Here is a 17614-nt window from a genome sequence, read left to right on the forward strand (position 1 = left end):
GGTACATCCACTATAGCTCTAACAACAGAGTTCTGAAAGTAACAGAATAACCATAAGTGCGTCGATACTGCAGTAATGAAGAGCCCAGGCTAAGAGGGCTGCACACTGTGCGATTCCAGTTAGGCAGCACTGGAAAAAACAAACAGTAAAACACAGAAACAATAAAAGACACCATTGGTTGCTGGTAATTACGATGGGGGGCACTTAAGAAAAGTCAGATCTCAAGATTTTTAGGGCCATTAACCTACCCTGTAAAATATTGTAATGACAGGCTTATTTACAGCTGTTCAAACAAGACTGTACAGTAAGCACCAAGAGTGAACCACAGTCTGAGCTGTGACTGTTGGGTGATGAAGACTTGCCAGTGTGTTCAGTAAGTGTGTGATGGGCTGTGTGGGAAATTGGCATAGCTTCTTGTCAGTTTTATTGAGAACTTAAAAACAACCACCACCGTGTTTTAAGGTGAACGTGTTTGTGGTGAACGTGTTTGTGTAACTCTGTAATGGCAGCCTCCAGCAGGCTAAGGCAGGGATCATGAATTCAAGGCCAGCCTGAGCCATCTGATGGATTCAAGGTCACTTCAGGGTAAATACAGGACTACTCCTATAGTGGAGAAAAGGGGTGGTTTTAGGAAGTGGTAGAGCAGGGTTTCTACCTAGCTAGCTATTTTTTAGCATAAAGGGTATGTCTGTACAGTGTTAAAAACAGTAACTCCTAAAAACTTGGTTTCAAAGGAGCAACTTTTTGGTTTCCCATTTAAATCAGGTTTTTATATAAAACTTCACCTGCATGAGAAGAAAAAAAAATTCTCCTAACTTCTAGGAGACTGAGGTAAGAGGATCTGAGTTTAAAGCAAGCTACTTAGCAAGGCCCTATCTCCAAAACAAAAATAAAAAATAAGATAATTTTTAGAATGGAACTTTAGTTCTTTTTTCTTTATAATTAATATGATACAAACAATTATTATTTGCCTTTCCTTATCTACTATGATATTTAGGGGTTATAGGTACCATATTTTCTAAGATATAGTTCAGGTGTGTGTAGGTGCACATGATGGTACTGGGAATTGAACCCAGAACTTTGTGAATGGTAAACAAGTACTCTGCCAGTGAACTCCATCCTACCCCTTATGCTAATTTTTTTGCACTAGTGAAAACTAGACTAATGTGATGTTAAATAAACTAGGTTATTTGATGATAGATGATATTAGCTAATTTGAGGACTTTTTTGTGTTTGAAGTGTAGACCTTTTGAAAGAGAGCCAGCAATTTGTTTCTCAGCTCAGTGTCCCTGTCTTTTTCTGTAATAAGACAAGCTTTCTGTATATCAAGTTTCAGTTGATAGGTAAAAGCTTTCTTTAATATAGGTGAAGAGTAGCTTGGTTCTTTGTTGTTAAGAACTGATGTGAGGGTTGGAACACCTACCTAAAGAGTGTGAGGAAGGATGGGGTTATTTGGTGTCACTGCAAAAACAAAACAATACAAGAAGACAGGGAAAGAAACTAACAGTGCTAGGCCAGCAAGATGCCTCACTAGGGAAGGGCTGTGGAGGCAGACGCTTGGTGCTTGAGTTGGATCCCTAGAACACACATAATTGTGGAAGGAGACAACTTCCACAGAGTTGTCTTTTGACACCACAGAGGCACACATGCACATGTACAACAAAAATAAAGCAGCAGTGAAACTGATGATTAAGTTTTAGTTCTTTCACTATGGAGAAAAAACTAAGAAAGGGATTTCCTGAATGCATTTTGTATGGGAAAGCTAAACCATTGTACTACAAATGAAAAGATCATAAAGCCTTTAGGCATTGACTGCCTCCTTCCCTCCTTTCTCTCTTTTGTAGACATTAACTTTTAAATTTTTTGTTTTTTGTTTTTTGGGGTGTGTGTGTGTATTTTAACTAAAAAAGAAGGCAGTTGCATTTTCTTACACAGCAGCAGTGGCCGACTTTGGGTAATAACCAACAGTGTAGAGATGCTTAGGCCATTCTCAGTTGCCACCACTGTAGTTTAAGAAGAAATTTTGTTTGTTCCTGTAAATTCCTTAGAAAGTAGGGGATGAATGCTCTCAAATTTATCTACATAGAAAGGCAAACTTTCTGTAGCTCAGCCAGAGAAAAAGAGCCTGCATTTGAAATTTGTGAGATTACAATTAATTTACAGTTAATTTAATTTTCTTTTCTTTTTGAGGCTGGGTTACATTGGGGTGTGTGTGTGTGTGTGTGTGTGTGTGTGTGTATGTGTTTTGTTTTGGTCTATAAAAATGTTTTGGGCTAAAATGAACAGAGACTTGGCCATGTAGAAAAACCACTGATAAGCAAATAGTAATATAGAAAATATCATTCAAAGCACTTCCTTCTTGGTGCTAATTTCCGTGGCTGATCTAGGTCATAATTCACTTTTTTGCACACCTCTTCTGAATATCTCTTCTGAAATTTAAAAATCTGTATTTTCAGAGATATTCTTATCCTCCTCCCCACATGAAATACTAAAGAATTTTAGTAGGGGGCAATTAGATGAGTATTATTAAGTTGGGTCTAACCTTTATATTGAATGACATTTTATTCTTTGGGAAAATTGCCTAAATTACTGATTTGCTATTGGGAAAAGTATTTAGGTTAGTTTTATTTGGTACAAAATATAAATGACTTGAGTGTTTTAAGTATAATTATCTAGTTGTGTATGGAGTAAAAGATTGCTTATATTTTTAGTTACCAGTGCAAGCAATCTGCTTTTATGTATGTTATATAGTTATATTTAAATGATGTTTGTAAATCAAGACATTTTATTGGGTTCTTCTTTCTTTCACCCCGTTTATTTATTTGTTTGTTTTTGAGGCTGTTTCTCATTCTGACTTGCACTCCTGGCTGACTCAGAGGTCATTCTCCCTTTGCCTGAGCCTCTTGAATGCAGGAATCACAAGGGTCAACCACCATACTTGGGCTTTTGTTGTTTTAAAGCAATTTTCAAACACATTGTTTATTTACTTTAAAGACTTGGCATTTTAAAATACTGTTGTACTATATGGTCATTTGAAGTAGTTTTATAATAGAATCTTTATACTAGGTACTATTTATATATTATGCCAAGTAAGTGTTTTATAACTGGGTATCTATGTTAACTGAATTGCTTATGGTGGAAATACTATTGCTTGGTAGATAAATTCTATATTGTAAATGCTAGACTAAATTTGAAGATTAATTAGGACTTGAAGATTAGTTGCTATTTCATCCCAAAGGGTGGTGTTTTTGTTTTTTTGTTTTTTCCAGTTTTGTTTTTGTTTTTGGCCAGGTGTATTTTCTAACTACTAAATAAAAGATTTCTTTCTGTATTGGGCTTGAAAATTCATGCTATTTAAACCTTGAGCCAGTTTTTACATTATAACAATATGTTTATTATAGAAAATTAGAAAATATAGATAAGCAGAAAAGATAGACATTTATAATCTTGCTATCATAGATAACTGCTAGAAATACTTTAGCATCTGTCCCTCCAGATATTCTTCTGTGTTTTATGTATATAGCACATACATACGTGAAGCATATTTTCCCCGACTTTAGATCTTTTGCTTCTCTTTAGAAATTCACCCTAGCCGGGCACGGTGGCACATACCTTTAATCACAGCACTTGGGAGGCAGAGGCAGATGGATCTCTGTGAGTTCAAGGCCAGCCTGATCTAAAAAGTGAGTCCAGGACAGTTACACAGAGAAACCCTGTCTTGGAAAACAAAAACAAACAAACAAAACAACAACAACAACAACAACAACAAAAATATATATAAATATATATATATATATATATAAAAAGAAAAGAAAAGAAGAAAAGAAATTCACCTCCAGCTCTTCTTATTCAGAACTCATTCTAAATTTCACCTCACAGAAAGAGCTTCCCCCATATCCAGAATGGCCTTTTTTCTCACCTCCTACTGCCTGGTAGTACTGTAGCTTCTTGATTGTCTCCAATTAGATTATAAGTACAAGAAAGTGGAGAAGATTATGTCTGTGCTGTAGTGAGCACTGTAGCCCTAATGTCCAGAGTGTACCTAGCACGTGGTGTGTATGTTTGTAATAAATGCAAGTGAATGCATGCTTAGTTTAAAAAGTGGTGTCAGAATAAACATATATTAAATGTTCGGAGTAAAAGGCAACATGTACTCTTGACCTCAGATTGCTTAGAGTCTGGAAGTCAGATGGAGAGTTGAGTATGTAAAATCTGGAATGAGAAGCTATGGTGGGAGTACAGCACTAAGTTGCATTTGCCACATACTCTTATCAGTGCAGGGTTTCTACAAGAGTAACAATATGAGCATTTTATAACTCTGCTTTCTTTCTTTTTTTTCTGAGACAGGGTTTCTCTGTGTAGCCTTGACTGTCCTGGACTTGATTTGTAGACTAGGCTGGTCTTGAACTCAGAGATCTGCTTGCCTCTGCCTCCCTGAGTGCTGGGGTTACAAGCGTGTGTCACCACACCTGGCTCTTATAACATTATTTTTATGTAATTTCTGTTACTCCATAATTTAATTTATATAATGGTTGAGTAATACATTTATCGTATGTAGCTATCAGAGTTTAATCACTATTAGATGTGTTAGCGGATTCGCTTTTGCTGCTTTAAAAGATACTGTCCTGGCTATCTTTGTAGATCTCCCAGTCATTTTTTACATTACTTTGACTTAAAAGTGCATTTTCTAGATCTAGAGTTTATATGTGTTTTCAAGGCTTGTGATACATATCACCCAATTGTCATTTGTGAAAATTTTTATCAGTTTTAAAAATAAGGATTAGCCATTTTGGGGTCTAAAGATTTTCCAGTTGCCATCTGTACGTCATCTAGGGTAAGCTGTTTTACTGCTTTACATTTCACTTTGTCCCCCATAAAACCGTGTGGAGACCAGCTTCCTCAGAGAGGGTGTAAAAGTGAAGTGCTGTGTGCAGAGTGCTGTGTGCAGAGTGCTGTGTGCAGAGTGCTGTGTGCAGAGTGCTGTGTGCAGAGCCTGGTGCACAGTAAGCCTTGTCGAACAGTGCTCACCATTTCCTGGGCCTTGCCTCTGTGTTTTCTTTATGATGTCTTGCTGTTTGTGTTGCCTTTTTTAAACTTTTTCCCCATGAGAAGAAGAAAGGGGCTTCTGTTTCAGTTCCCACCTTGAGACAGTCTTGTCTCAGAGCCCAGACTAGCTGCTTTCAATTCTTAATCTTTTGTCAGCCTACCAGAAGCTTGAATTACAGATGTGTGCTGCCATGCTAGGCTCAAAAGGATATTGTGAAGTCTCCGTGATGATCATTTTTGGAGACACAGCCAGAAAAGGGATGGGAAAAATGCAGCACGACACAAAGGGAGAAAGAGACTGGGACTACAAGGACCCTTGTGGTGAAGGGTAGTGGGTAGGACCAGTGAGGTAAGCAGTGAAGAAGCTGTGACGAGGTGTGAGTAGCAGCCTTTGTCATAGTTTGCTATAGTAGAGTCGCCTCCACCCCTACCCCACCCCTGCAAGACAACACAGATTTTAAAAATTTAATTTGGTAGGCAGAAATAGTGTTTTATGGCTTAATTTGTCTTTGGCTCAACTGTGAAGTATAATAATAGACTGAAAGCAAATGTGAAACAACAAACGTCAGTTTAGATTTTGTAAGAGTAATTAAACAAATAAACACTCCATATGGTGTAGCACACACCACTGCAATGTTTTAGCTTTATTATAAGTCATATTAAATATATCCTGTGTGTGTGTTTGCGTGTGTGTGTGTGTTGCTGGGGATTGAATCCGTGGCCTTATACATAGTAAGTAAATGTTACATACCATTTAACTGTAGTTTCACTAGTAACTCGTTATTGTTTTTTTTAAGTATAACTTTTGACCCAGAATATTACTGTATTTTAAGATCTTTGTCTCATTTTTGTTTCTAATGCTAAAAGATGTAATAACAAATTCTCAGAAATTAAAGAGAGGGTATTTAATTTTAGATCAAATACCTTAGACACATGTATATTGACAGTAGTCCTAGCAACTAACTTATTTTTAATTATTGTGGCCAGAAACAGCAGATGAAAATGGTAAAACCCAGAGAGCTGATGATTTTGTCTTGAAGAAAATAAAGAAGAAAAAGAAAAAGAAACATCGAGAGGACATGCGAGGAAGACGCCTTAAAATGTACAATAAGGAAGTACAAACCGTCTGTGCTGGCTTGACCCGCATCAGCAAAGAAATTCTTTCTCAAGGACAGCTAAATAGCACTTCAGGAGTTAATAAGGAGTCCTTCAGGTATCTGAAGGATGAACAGCTGTGCAGATTAAATTTGGGCATGCAAGAATATCGGGTGCCCCAGGGAGTACAGACACCTTTTACAACGCACCAAGAACATTCTATTCGCAGAAATTTCTTAAAAACAGGTACTAAATTTAGCAACTTTATTCATGAAGAACAGCAGTCCAATGGCGGTGCTCTTGTCCTTCATGCGTACATGGATGAACTCTCATTTTTGTCTCCAATGGAGATGGAGAGATTTTCTGAGGAGTTTCTTGCTTTGACATTCAGTGAAAATGAGAAAAATGCTGCCTACTATGCTTTAGCAATAGTGCATGGAGCGGCTGCCTATCTCCCAGACTTCTTGGACTACTTTGCTTTTAATTTTCCCAACACTCCAGTGAAAATGGAAATTTTGGGCAAGAAAGATATTGAAACAACCACCATTTCAAATTTTCACACTCAGGTAAGGTAAAATTATTGTTTAATTGGATAGTAAATACAGTATCTCAACAGTATTAATTTCATTTTGTTGTACAACACACCTGCACACATAAAAATTCCTGGTAATAAAAGTACTTCAGACTGTCTTTCTTCAAATTGTAATGCCTAATTGCTGAGACCTTTGGTGTGGGGCTTGCTACTTGCTTGAAGAAATGCTTCATACATGAATGTGAGCTTATGGAAATCAGCTTAAACGTGAATCCAGACTTCATATTCAGGTAATGCTAGTGCAGAGAATGTGATTTAGACACAGTAGCCTCCGGGCAGCATCAGTTAAGACTCCGATATCCGAATAGCTCGCATAAGAGTGTTGGCTTATTTATTTACTGGGTTTTGCTTGAGTTCTTTCAGTAACTTGTTGGCAGTCTGTCCCAGAAATACACCCCATTTGTGTGACTCGGGAATGTCACTGGAGGGACCACTGTGGCCCCTGCTCCTTCTGTCTGAGCACTGTTGTAGGTAAAGACATTTTCTGAAGCCTTGCTTGGGCAGTTAGGCTTAAGTCAGCAGGGAAACGTTCCTTTCTAACCAGTTTTTAGCCAAGTGTTCCTTTCAATGGAGTTATTGTAGAGTTTTAAAAAGGACAATAAAGAATCTGAGGGTTTTAAACACTTTTTGTGTTTTTGCTTGCTTTTCTCAGAAAGACTGAGAATAGAAACGGGCAGCACTAGGGTTATACTGTAGATACTGTGATTCAAGTTCAGTGGAGACTGTCACTCTTTAAAGATCTATACAGTCTGCTTTTTCAGGTTTTATAGTGATTTTCTGCCTTTCTTTTCCCTTAACATTTTTTCGAAGTAAATGTTATGTAATCCGACTCTCAGCTGCTTACATTATAGTGGATTCAAGCCACTTAATCCTCTGACTTGAATTTTTTAGTGAGTCTTACCATCGTTGCCTCCAAGGAGGGGAGTATCCAATTTAGATTTATGGACGTAAGAATTTCTCTAATTGAAGTTCTCTCTGCAGTAGAGAGGGCAGGAGCAGCTAATCTGGAGAGGTCGCAAGATGAGTCTGCCCAAGGTGTTGGAGCTCCATGTGCAATAAAGGGCTTCGTCTTGGATTTTGGCCTTGTTACTGCAATCAGGTACCAAAGCACTGACTTTTTTTAGTAGATTTTCCTTTCTTTTTCTTTTTAAAGGAGTTTTGCCCTTTTAAAGTTAGAGAATCCTACTTTTATAAATACTGAAAAAGAAACAAGGATCAGCTAGCTCTAATCTTGTCCATAGTTAACAGAGAAAGGTGCTGCTGAGAGCGGAGTTCACAAGTTCCATCACTTTTTTAGATTGGAGAGATGAAATGAATTTTCTATTCTGACTGACCAGCAAGCACATCTAAAAAATAAGCCAGAAATTTGGGGGGAGATAACGGTTTTGTAAAAGTGATGCTTTTTAAACTTTGATATTGGTCTATAGGTTGAGTTTGTGTGCTGACAGCACTCAGACTACATGAGACATCTCAAAATGGCGTTCCCTGCTGATTTCTGTCCTCCTGTTAATTCTTAAATGGAGCTGATACTGAAATGACTGTGCCAACAACTTACCTGGAGATTTACTTTGTGGTTTATAAAATAAGTACTCTTAAAGAATATGATAGATTATTATGGAATTAGATATTGTTGCTTTAGCCATGTAGGAGGGTTGAAAACTGTGGGTCTTGTTGCTCTTGTGCTCCATGAAACTTGAAATTCACACTTGTTCATGGCTTGTGGAAATATTTTGCATTCGTATCTGTATATTTGAAACAACCAGGAAGTAGGTAAGCAATCTATCGCTGCTGTCCACTGAAGAAAATGTTGATTTGTTATCCAGAGTCATACAAACGCTAGTGAGTAGAAGAGTCAGGATGGAAACCGAGACCATCTGACCCCTCCCTGTGACCACTGGGAAAGAGATTGGTGCTATATCTAAGGTTGTTTCTCAGCGTAAAGTAGGAGAAGCTTTGTTTTTAATGGTTTTTATGTTTTTGTTTTTGTTTTTTTTAACAATATGCTTAGATGCTGGGCATTAGGCGAACATGGGGTTTTTGGAAATACATGTTTTGTAGTCTTTGTAGTCTTAGGTACTTCTGTCAGGCTATAAATAAAGCCAAGTAAAAATTGTAGGCTTAAAATAATTTTGTTCATAGTTTAAACATGCAGGAATAATTGTTCATGACTGTATTTCAAGATAAGCTTTTAGCTTTTATTGAGCATCTAACAGGCACTGGATACTCAGTTTTTAAAAGGACTAATTGATGAATTTAGCCTAGTGGGAGGAGAGTTAAAATGACAGTTATAAAACTGTTAAAGAAGAACAGGTGTGCACAGGGAAAATCTTGTTGCGGGTGCAGAGTTTGCTGTTTAGAAGGCATTTTAAGGCTTGCTATGCTTGAGGCTCTTCAAAGAAGATCAGTATTTAACTCGCTATGGTCACTTTTAAACAAGAGGGATTTTGATTGTGCAAATATACAGTCTTGAGGATGTGCCACATTTAGGGAGCTGCAAAGTGCTTGGTGAAGCAAAGGAGCATTCTGACTGCTAAGAATGGTTAGAACGAGGAAGGTAGGAGAGAGACTAGCAAGACTGAGGCGGGTAGTCAAGAGTGAAGAGCTTGTGTGCTAAGAAACTTTTCTAAAGGTAAAGGGACATCATTAGTAGCTTTTAATAGGGGGAGTACCAACAAACTATACTTGTACAAAGTAAAGGGTAAGGTAGAGAGAGAGAGTTGGAAGCAAGAAAACTGACTAGGTTACTATAGTAACTAGATCAGAAAGTACCAGGTCCAAACTGATACCAGTTTTTGAGAAGAGTAAGATTTGAGAAATGATTAAGTGGAGGCTAATTGGGCGTAGTGAAAGAGGGCAAGTTTTAAGATGTGGCTTAAGGAAGACGGAGATAAAGAAAAGTTAATACAGGGTTGAAAGAAGCTGATGTGTGGTGCAGGGCCCGGTGCTGTTTTATTTAAGAGACCTTTTGATGTGCTTTTTAATTTTTTTTTTTTCATCCCTGCCCCAATCTTTAGTCCTGGAGACTGAAGCCAAGACTTTGTGTGTGCTGGACAGGCACTGTTCTGTGGAGCTACTAGGCCCTGGCTGTTGGAGATATTTTGAATTGGAGGGATACATGTGGGGTTATTTTTGAAAGATTTCTTAGTAGCCAAATACGTGGATCTAAAGGTTGGAAAGTACAGGTTTTGCATTAACATGTAGGCACACTAGAGATGGTAGTAGAGTGGAGAAGAGGTGAAGCCAAAGGTGTAAGGCATCTGCATGTGGATGTGAGAATTGGGGAAGATACCCGGAAAGGAAGGCAGCCTAGGATATATTTCCTAGATTTAACAGTGATGGAGTGATAAAAATATAACATAGCCAGCAGGTAAGATGGCTCAGTGGTTAAAAACACTTGTTGTGCAGTCATGAGACCTGAACTTTGGATCCTAATACCCATTTAACTAGCTGGGGGTCTTGCAGACACTTGTAACTCCAGCTCAGCGATCTGATGCCCTCTTATAGCCGTTGTGCACATGCAGGCATGCACATGACACATGTGCAGATACACTCACAAACACACATAAATAAATCTTTAACAAGTTATTTAGCATGTGATGGATCAAGTAGGGTAAAGATGTAAAAGTGTTAGGTTTACAAGTTAGGAATTTAATTGGAAACATCATCAAGATTAGTGCTTTGCAAAACCCTGAGGTGGTGGTGGTGGTAGACTTTTAAGTATTGTAATTATAGCTTTTCTTTAGAACCTTGCTATCAAAATGTGCTGCAGTGTTTTTGGCGTCACCACAGTGCTTGTTAGAAATGTATGGTCTTGCTTTTACTGAGGCTTTTCCAAATTAGAATCTGCATGTTTGAAGATACCGCAGAAGATTTTTATGCATGTGAGGATTCATTAAGCACTGCTTTAGAATTTTGTCCTGTAGCAGGAGGAGCCTGTTAATATAAAAAGCACATTCCAGGAAGGGTTTACCTGATAAATGTTAAGGATGGTAAGTCAAACAGGTGGGCAATAATTGGTTATTAAGTAGGCTAAAGAAGTCCCAAGGTAGTTTGGGAGCTGAAGCATCCCAGATTGCCACAGTCACAGAATTCTTTTTTTTTTTTTTTAAATTAATTTATTCTTGTTACATCTCAATGGTTATCCCATCCCTTGTATCCTCCCATTCTTCCCTCCCTCCCATTTTCCCCTTATTCCCCTCCCCTATGACTGTTCCTGAGGGGGACTTCCTCCCCCTGTATATGCTCATAGGGTATCAAGTCTCTTCTTGGTAGCCTGCTATCCTTCCTCTGAGTGCCACCAGGTCTCCCCCTCCAGGGGATATGGTCAAATGTGAGGCACCAGAGTTCGTGTGAAAGTCAGACCCCACTCTCCACTCAACTGTGGAGAATGTTCTGACCATTGGCTAGATCTGGGTAGTCTTAGAATCTTTAACCTAACCACAGGCACCTCTTTTACTCTCTTCTGGGAACTTCAGCTCATAAACTGTAGTCTTGTTTTGTGTAGGAAAAGTCAGAGCTTCTATTACTTTTATATTTTTTAGTTATTGTATTGGTTCAAGCTAAGATCCATGTATGGGCTGTTTTTTAGTCATCAAGTATTTTAACACTCCAGGAGGTAAGCTCATTACGTCAAGCAAATTGATCCTTGTTTGATGATTTAGCTCCCAGGGACTGCTAAAGGCCAGCTGTGTGAATTTGAATGTAAGAAAACATGCGTGCATTAATACAATAAGCTGTTTTTATAGTTCTGTAAGAGTATTAATTTTTAATTGGTCACTGGCTCTCATTACCTGTTTTGACCAAAAATCTTACTATGTCACTGTGTATTGGTGTTTGCCTGAATGTGTGTCTGTGTACCTTGCATATGCCTGGTGTCTGCAGAGGCCAGAAGAGGATGTCATATACCCTGCAACTGGAGCTAACGATGGTTGGAACTGTGGGTGCTGGGAGTGGAGCCCAGGTCCTCTGGAAGAGCAGCCAGTGTTCTTAACCTCTGAGCTGTCTCCATCCACACAGAGCTGCATTTCCAACACTCCCAGGCTAAATCTATACAAGACTTGCACATGAAAGCAGTACCAGACTAAGGGTACAGTAATGTTAAGTAGGAATTGTGTCGACCATCCCTGGCATTGAAGGTATACATGAAGGATGATGGGTGTGCAGGTGCTGCAGGGCAAGTATTCATATTTTAAGTTCTGGGCTTTGTGTTTTTGTTTTGTTTTTTTCTCTTCGAAGAATTTCTGTATTTAAGATTGGAAATCTCATTGAGGGGTGTAGTTAGGCATGTTTTGCACTGTGCCATTGGCCTGTGTAAGAGCATACCTTTATAACTTTATTTGGGTAGCATTATTTACAAATGTTACTTTTATAATAATATTCTAAAAAATAATAACATTCTGTAGGATTGGACTGTCCAACTTTAATGTCTTGTTTTATAGAATAACAATAATTTATTTCCCTGTTGTGTTAGGATAAGGTTATTAACTCTCTAACCTTTGATTAATATATTGACATTTTTGTAATGTTGACAGTTGTGATCAAGAGTGGAATTAGGAGAATGGTGTGTAATTGGGAAATAACTAAACCCTTGAGGATCTCTAAGCATTAGGGCACTGTGTAAAGGGAAAAATAAATATTTGAAGTTGCTGCCTTTAGAAATTAAAACAACATACAAAGCAGGTTTAATCATTTTCTCTAGTTCTTAGTACAGTTTATAATAAACTCACTTTGACCCACCCAGTGTTTTTCCACAGGATGTTTTAAAGAATGTTTTTCTACTCATAGGTCACAAGGTTAGGAAGACTGCTGGCTTGCTTCTTCCTTTCTGTTTTTAAACAATCCCCTTACATAGGCTTCTTCCTGAAGCACAAGTTCTGTGGAACAGTCCTCCCTCCTGTCCATCTCAAGCTTGGTGTTCTTTTAAGCCTTTTTTTTTTTTTTTTTTTTTTTCCTCCCCTCTTGTAGTCCTGGCAAACCAGGCTGGCCTCAAACTCACAAAGATCTACCTGTCTCTGCCTCCCGAGTGCTGGGATTAAAGGCGTGCGCCTTTAGAAGTTGTGTTATTGGATACACAGTGGGGCTTACTTAACTGTCAGAAATGATGTAGCTGTAATGTGTTTCTAGCCTAAAGAGCCATGTGTATGTTGGCATAGAGCAGTGTGTACATTGAGAGGTAGTTGGGTAATATTTTGTGGTAATACAAACATACAAGGTTGTTTGAGTACCTGCTAACTGTGATTAATTCCACACTGTTCTTTCCTGATTTTACTAAGGTGGGGGCTCTGCCTGTTGCCATTGTCTTCTGCTTTCATGGCAGCTTTACTTTGTTTTGCTCTGTTCTTCTTACTTAGCACCTTGTAATAACCTGACATGTTTCTTCTGCCACCCACTGTGCTGTAACATACTTTAAGAAATAATGCTACTCAGCTTGTTCTTTGTTTTCATTGAAAAATTACATGTCATAGTCTCAGATTTATTTTGGAGATTCCTATTCATTAAATTTGGAGTTAAGTCTGTGATAACTGCCCCAGATGACTCAATTCCTGTACACAGGGAAATTTAAGAGGCATTGTTTTACATCACATACTGTCTACAATTACTATAATTCTTTTCATTTTATATGCAGGTAGAATTTCATAACATCATAAGCTGAGGCATAATCTTATCTAACATCTATAAGGTATAATATTGTTCTAAAACCTCATTTTGGATTGGAAATTATTTGGGACTTTTATTTCGTTATAAGGTTTTGTGAAGACTTGGCTTAGGAAAGTCAGCTTTATTTGCCTATCGCCTATCCTTCAGGACTGAAAACTTACTTTTGTCTGTATATGTGAGGGGTGTGTGTGTTTGTGTGTATGTTTGCACACATGTGTGTATAGGCCAGAGGTCAATATCACATGTCTTCCTCAATTATTCTCCATATTATTTTTTGAGGCAAGATCTCTCACTGAATCTGGGAGCTCACTAATTTTCTAGGGATCCTCTTGTCTCTTCCTCCCCAGCGCTGCGCTTAGAGGGTTTTGGGGTCTGCGGTCAGGCACTCTACTTATGTAGTAAACATTTGATGGACTGAGTCATCTCCCAGCCCCTTGCTCACCTCTTGGTCTCTTAGGGAAGATACTCCCACTCTGCACTTGGCCTGTTTGTGTTCTAGAGTCTGACCCTCAGCCCGCTTTTTTTAGTTTGTTCTTTTGAGATAGTCTCACGCTTCCCAGACTGGCCTTTAACCTGCTGTGTAGCTGGAGAGAGGACTTGGACTTCTTATCCTCCTGTCTACTTTCTGAATGCTGGGACTACAGAAAGTGCCACCAGCACCGTGTGTGCTGTGCTGAGAACTGAGCCTAGGATTTCATGCATGTTTGATAAGCACTCTATTAACTCATCCATATCATAAGTCCACGTTTTAAAATACACATAACCATTTAACCATCAGACCATTTAAAGGCTTTGATACTGTGGAATTAATTACATTCAGAATGTTGCATAATCATCATCACTGTCCATTTCCAGAGATTTTTTCCACCATTGCAAACAGAAACTACCCATTTCTTTAGTATCTTTGATAATAATAAGCCACACCCACCTTTTCAGCCTTTGCCACCTCTATTTTATATGAAAAGGGGATAAATTATATAAGTGAATTGCTGCTTTGTATGTATCCTTTGAAAGACAAGTTCTTTTTTTTTCTAGAAGCAAATCTTTGTCTTGAATTTGTAGCTTATAATTTTTAACAATCATATACTTTACTATTATATATATTTTGAGTCTTCATTTAAATTTGGGTTCTAGTACCCAAGAGGCTAGCAACCTTAATCTACTATGGAAGGACAGGGAGATGTATGTGGGTGTTCACAGTGCACTTGTCATGGTATATTTTTAATCTGGTAGGTGGCCCAATGTCCATCACTTTAGAAACCTGCTTATACTGGTTGTTAGTTAGCCTGTGACACTTGTCTGACTCATGTCCAGTTTATGTCATCATGGCTGTCACTCTGGTTTTGAAGCCTGGCCTTGTGCTTTCTTTAGGCACTCAGGAGGAAGAAGCCTCTGGTAAATCCCTGTTTCTTTAGACAGAAGGCCTGCATTTGATATACCTCCCTAAATAGGAAATATGTTGAGAGGTTAACTACAGATTCTGGGTAGTCTACTTGCTCCAGGTTGTGTTTAGGCAAGAGAGACACAGAGCACTCAGCAGAGCATGAACATAAGACATGGCTTATTCTTTAGGATCCTAGTTTTGGTTCAACAGTGTTGTATGAGAGTTAATGTTGTTGTACAAAACTAGTTCATGGATTGATTGTCAGCCTCTGTGTTGAGGGCATAGATGGTACAGTTCTCTTGTTCTTGGGCATTTGCTGTTTTATAATGTTGCTGTGCTGTAGTAATGATGGGTGTAAATGTCTATCCACATGTATATCCTGGGATTTCAACTTTTTTTTTTTTTCCTTTTCTAAGATTTCACAGCTGTTATCAGGATTCAGTGGCTCAAATAAGACCTCACTTGTGAGTCACATGTGACTCAGTGAGTGAAGCTCCAACTATCAGTGTTTTTTCTCTGGGGCTTTTAATTTCTCTAGCTAAGAACCATTACATGTTTGCCAGAGAGTTAGAATATGTTGCACCTCCCTCTTAGGACTCTTGGAAAGAGAGATGGGGATGCAAGGGGTTACCTTTGGGGCCTCCTTGCCTTTAAACTCCATCTCTGTATCCTTATTTATTCATACTTGCAAAATCCCCCTGTGATAAGGTGACATTCGTAGATCCTGAGAATTTAGAACCTGCACATCTTTGAGGTCTTGACCCCATTGGTCCCATGCTTCAAATTCATGTTATCTAAAACAGAAGATAGCATCTTCCCACCCAAACTTCTCTTCCAGAAGAGAAAATTACTAGTATTTTCTATCTAGTTGTAAAGGATACAAGTTGGTAGTAATCCTTGATACCTTTTCTTATTTTCTGTCAGATCCACTCTTTGGCTCAGTCCTGACAGTTTAATCTCTTTGATACTTTGTATATATATTTTTTCTTCCTACCCCTTTTAAAATCAGTTCACTGCTTTTGATCAATTTCTTACTTGGAATATTATAGAGTCCTCCTAACTGGTCTCTTTCCCTTGTTTCTCTGAACACTATAACAGACAAAAATAAAAACAAAAGGCAAATATGGGAGTTTGAGGATGTAACGCTTGTGGCAGAAAGCTTGCCCAGCATGCACAAAGCCCTGGGTTGCATCCCCAGCACAATTTAAACCCAGATATGGTGGCATACACCTGTACTCCCAGCACTAGGGAGGCGGAGGCAGGAGGACCAGACTTCAAGGTGATCTTCTGCTACATATCCGAGTTCCATCCGTCTTGGGTTACATGAGACCCTGCCTTAAAAACTGACAGGGCAACTATGCCTTGTTGTGAAGACATACACTATAGTTCTCGCTATGTGGAAAGCTGAGGTAAGATCTTTTGAGCTCTAGAGTTTGAGGTCAGCCTGGACATACAGTTAGACCCCAACTCTAAAACAAAGACAGGGGCAAATTTGGGATCTCCTTTAGACCTAATGGGTTACTTTTTTTTTTTTTTGAGACAGGATTTGTCTGTGGCTATCCTGGAACACACTCTGTAGACCAGGCTGGCCTCAAACTCAAGAGATTTCCTTGCCTTTGCCTCCTGAGTGCTAGTAGTTCCTAATAGATTTTTGTCTTTAAACTTGTCCTCAGATTTTAGCTTAGTGTTACTTTAAGGGACATTTTTTTACTCTGGATTGGGATTTTTTAATACTCTATACATAGTGTCCCGTTTTCTATTCTGAAGACCTCCACAGTTTACAATTAAATGTTTGTTTTGCCCCACTAGACTATAAGCTTTAAGGAGTTATGAGTAGGTTTGGCTTGCTGTATCTGTATTGAGTCCCTGGCATATAATATAAATTTATAGTAAACAAATGATTTGGGCTTTTTATAAGTCTTATTCTTTGAGGTTATATAAATCTACTCCCTTAAAAAAAATAAATCTACTCCCTTGTGCTAAAATTCTTAGTCTACTTTCTGTTGCTGCCACAAACTAGCAAAGGCCAGTTACATTATAAAGAGAGAAGGTTTATTTTTAGTTCAGAATTCTAGGGACTCAAGGCATGTCACTGGCATACATTTGGCTCCATTCTGGGTGAGTATGATCCAGTGGCCATCTGGCAGAGGGATTCAGAAGAGGTATCAGCTCACTTTTAGCAGTCTTTTCAGAACGTTCTATGTCGTATGTGTCAACCCCAGTGTCCTAATTATCTCCCACTAAGTCCTACCATATCTCAGCATCACCACACTGAGGCTGAGCTTTTCAGCACTCTGGGGGACAACTAGGCCTCAGAGTACTTGAAGACTACTGTGTTCTCTTAATCTTTTGTCAATATTTAAAATAAGACTCTTAACTGTACTTTTTCTCACTTGTCTGGTTTGCAAGTCTCCAGTCACCATAATTACTCCCTTTGGGTATAGTGTAGTTGTAAATTATTTTCTTTCTTTCTGTCTTTCTTTCTCTCTCCTAGGTTTTTGTTTTTTCTTTCTTAAGTCCAGGTCAGGCTATAATATGCCAGATCATCTGTGTAACCAAAATGACCATAACAAAGAGAACACAGATATGGTGGCTAGAAAGGACATTTCTTTCTATGACAGTCCAGAGTTTAGGCACACCGCCTCACTTTAGCCAGGCTCCTAGTTTCTTCTGACTTTCAGTTTGGCCATCCCTTCCTTATTATATGCTTGGATGCGCCTAGCTTTATAGCACTCAGCGTTCTGCTAGCAAAGAAAGAGGAAGTAAAAGGCAAGCTGGTTCCTTATAAAATTACATTTCTAACTTGCTGTCCTATTGGCTATAACTTAATCACAGGGTAT

The 17614-nt window shown here is 38.5% G+C and overlaps 1 protein-coding gene across 1 annotated transcript in view; it reads left to right on the forward strand.

Moving 5' to 3' along the window:
* Positions 1-17614, forward strand: part of Rsbn1 (round spermatid basic protein 1) — a 39797-nt gene that overhangs the window by 8215 nt on the left and 13968 nt on the right. Inside the window, exon 2 of the mRNA XM_051165929.1 lies at positions 6034-6707. Coding sequence (XP_051021886.1) covers positions 6034-6707 — 674 coding nt within the window. The remainder of the gene's footprint in view (positions 1-6033; positions 6708-17614) is intronic.

This window comes from Acomys russatus, chromosome 23, assembly GCF_903995435.1.
Source record: "Acomys russatus chromosome 23, mAcoRus1.1, whole genome shotgun sequence".
Classification (NCBI taxonomy): Eukaryota; Metazoa; Chordata; class Mammalia; order Rodentia; family Muridae; genus Acomys; species Acomys russatus.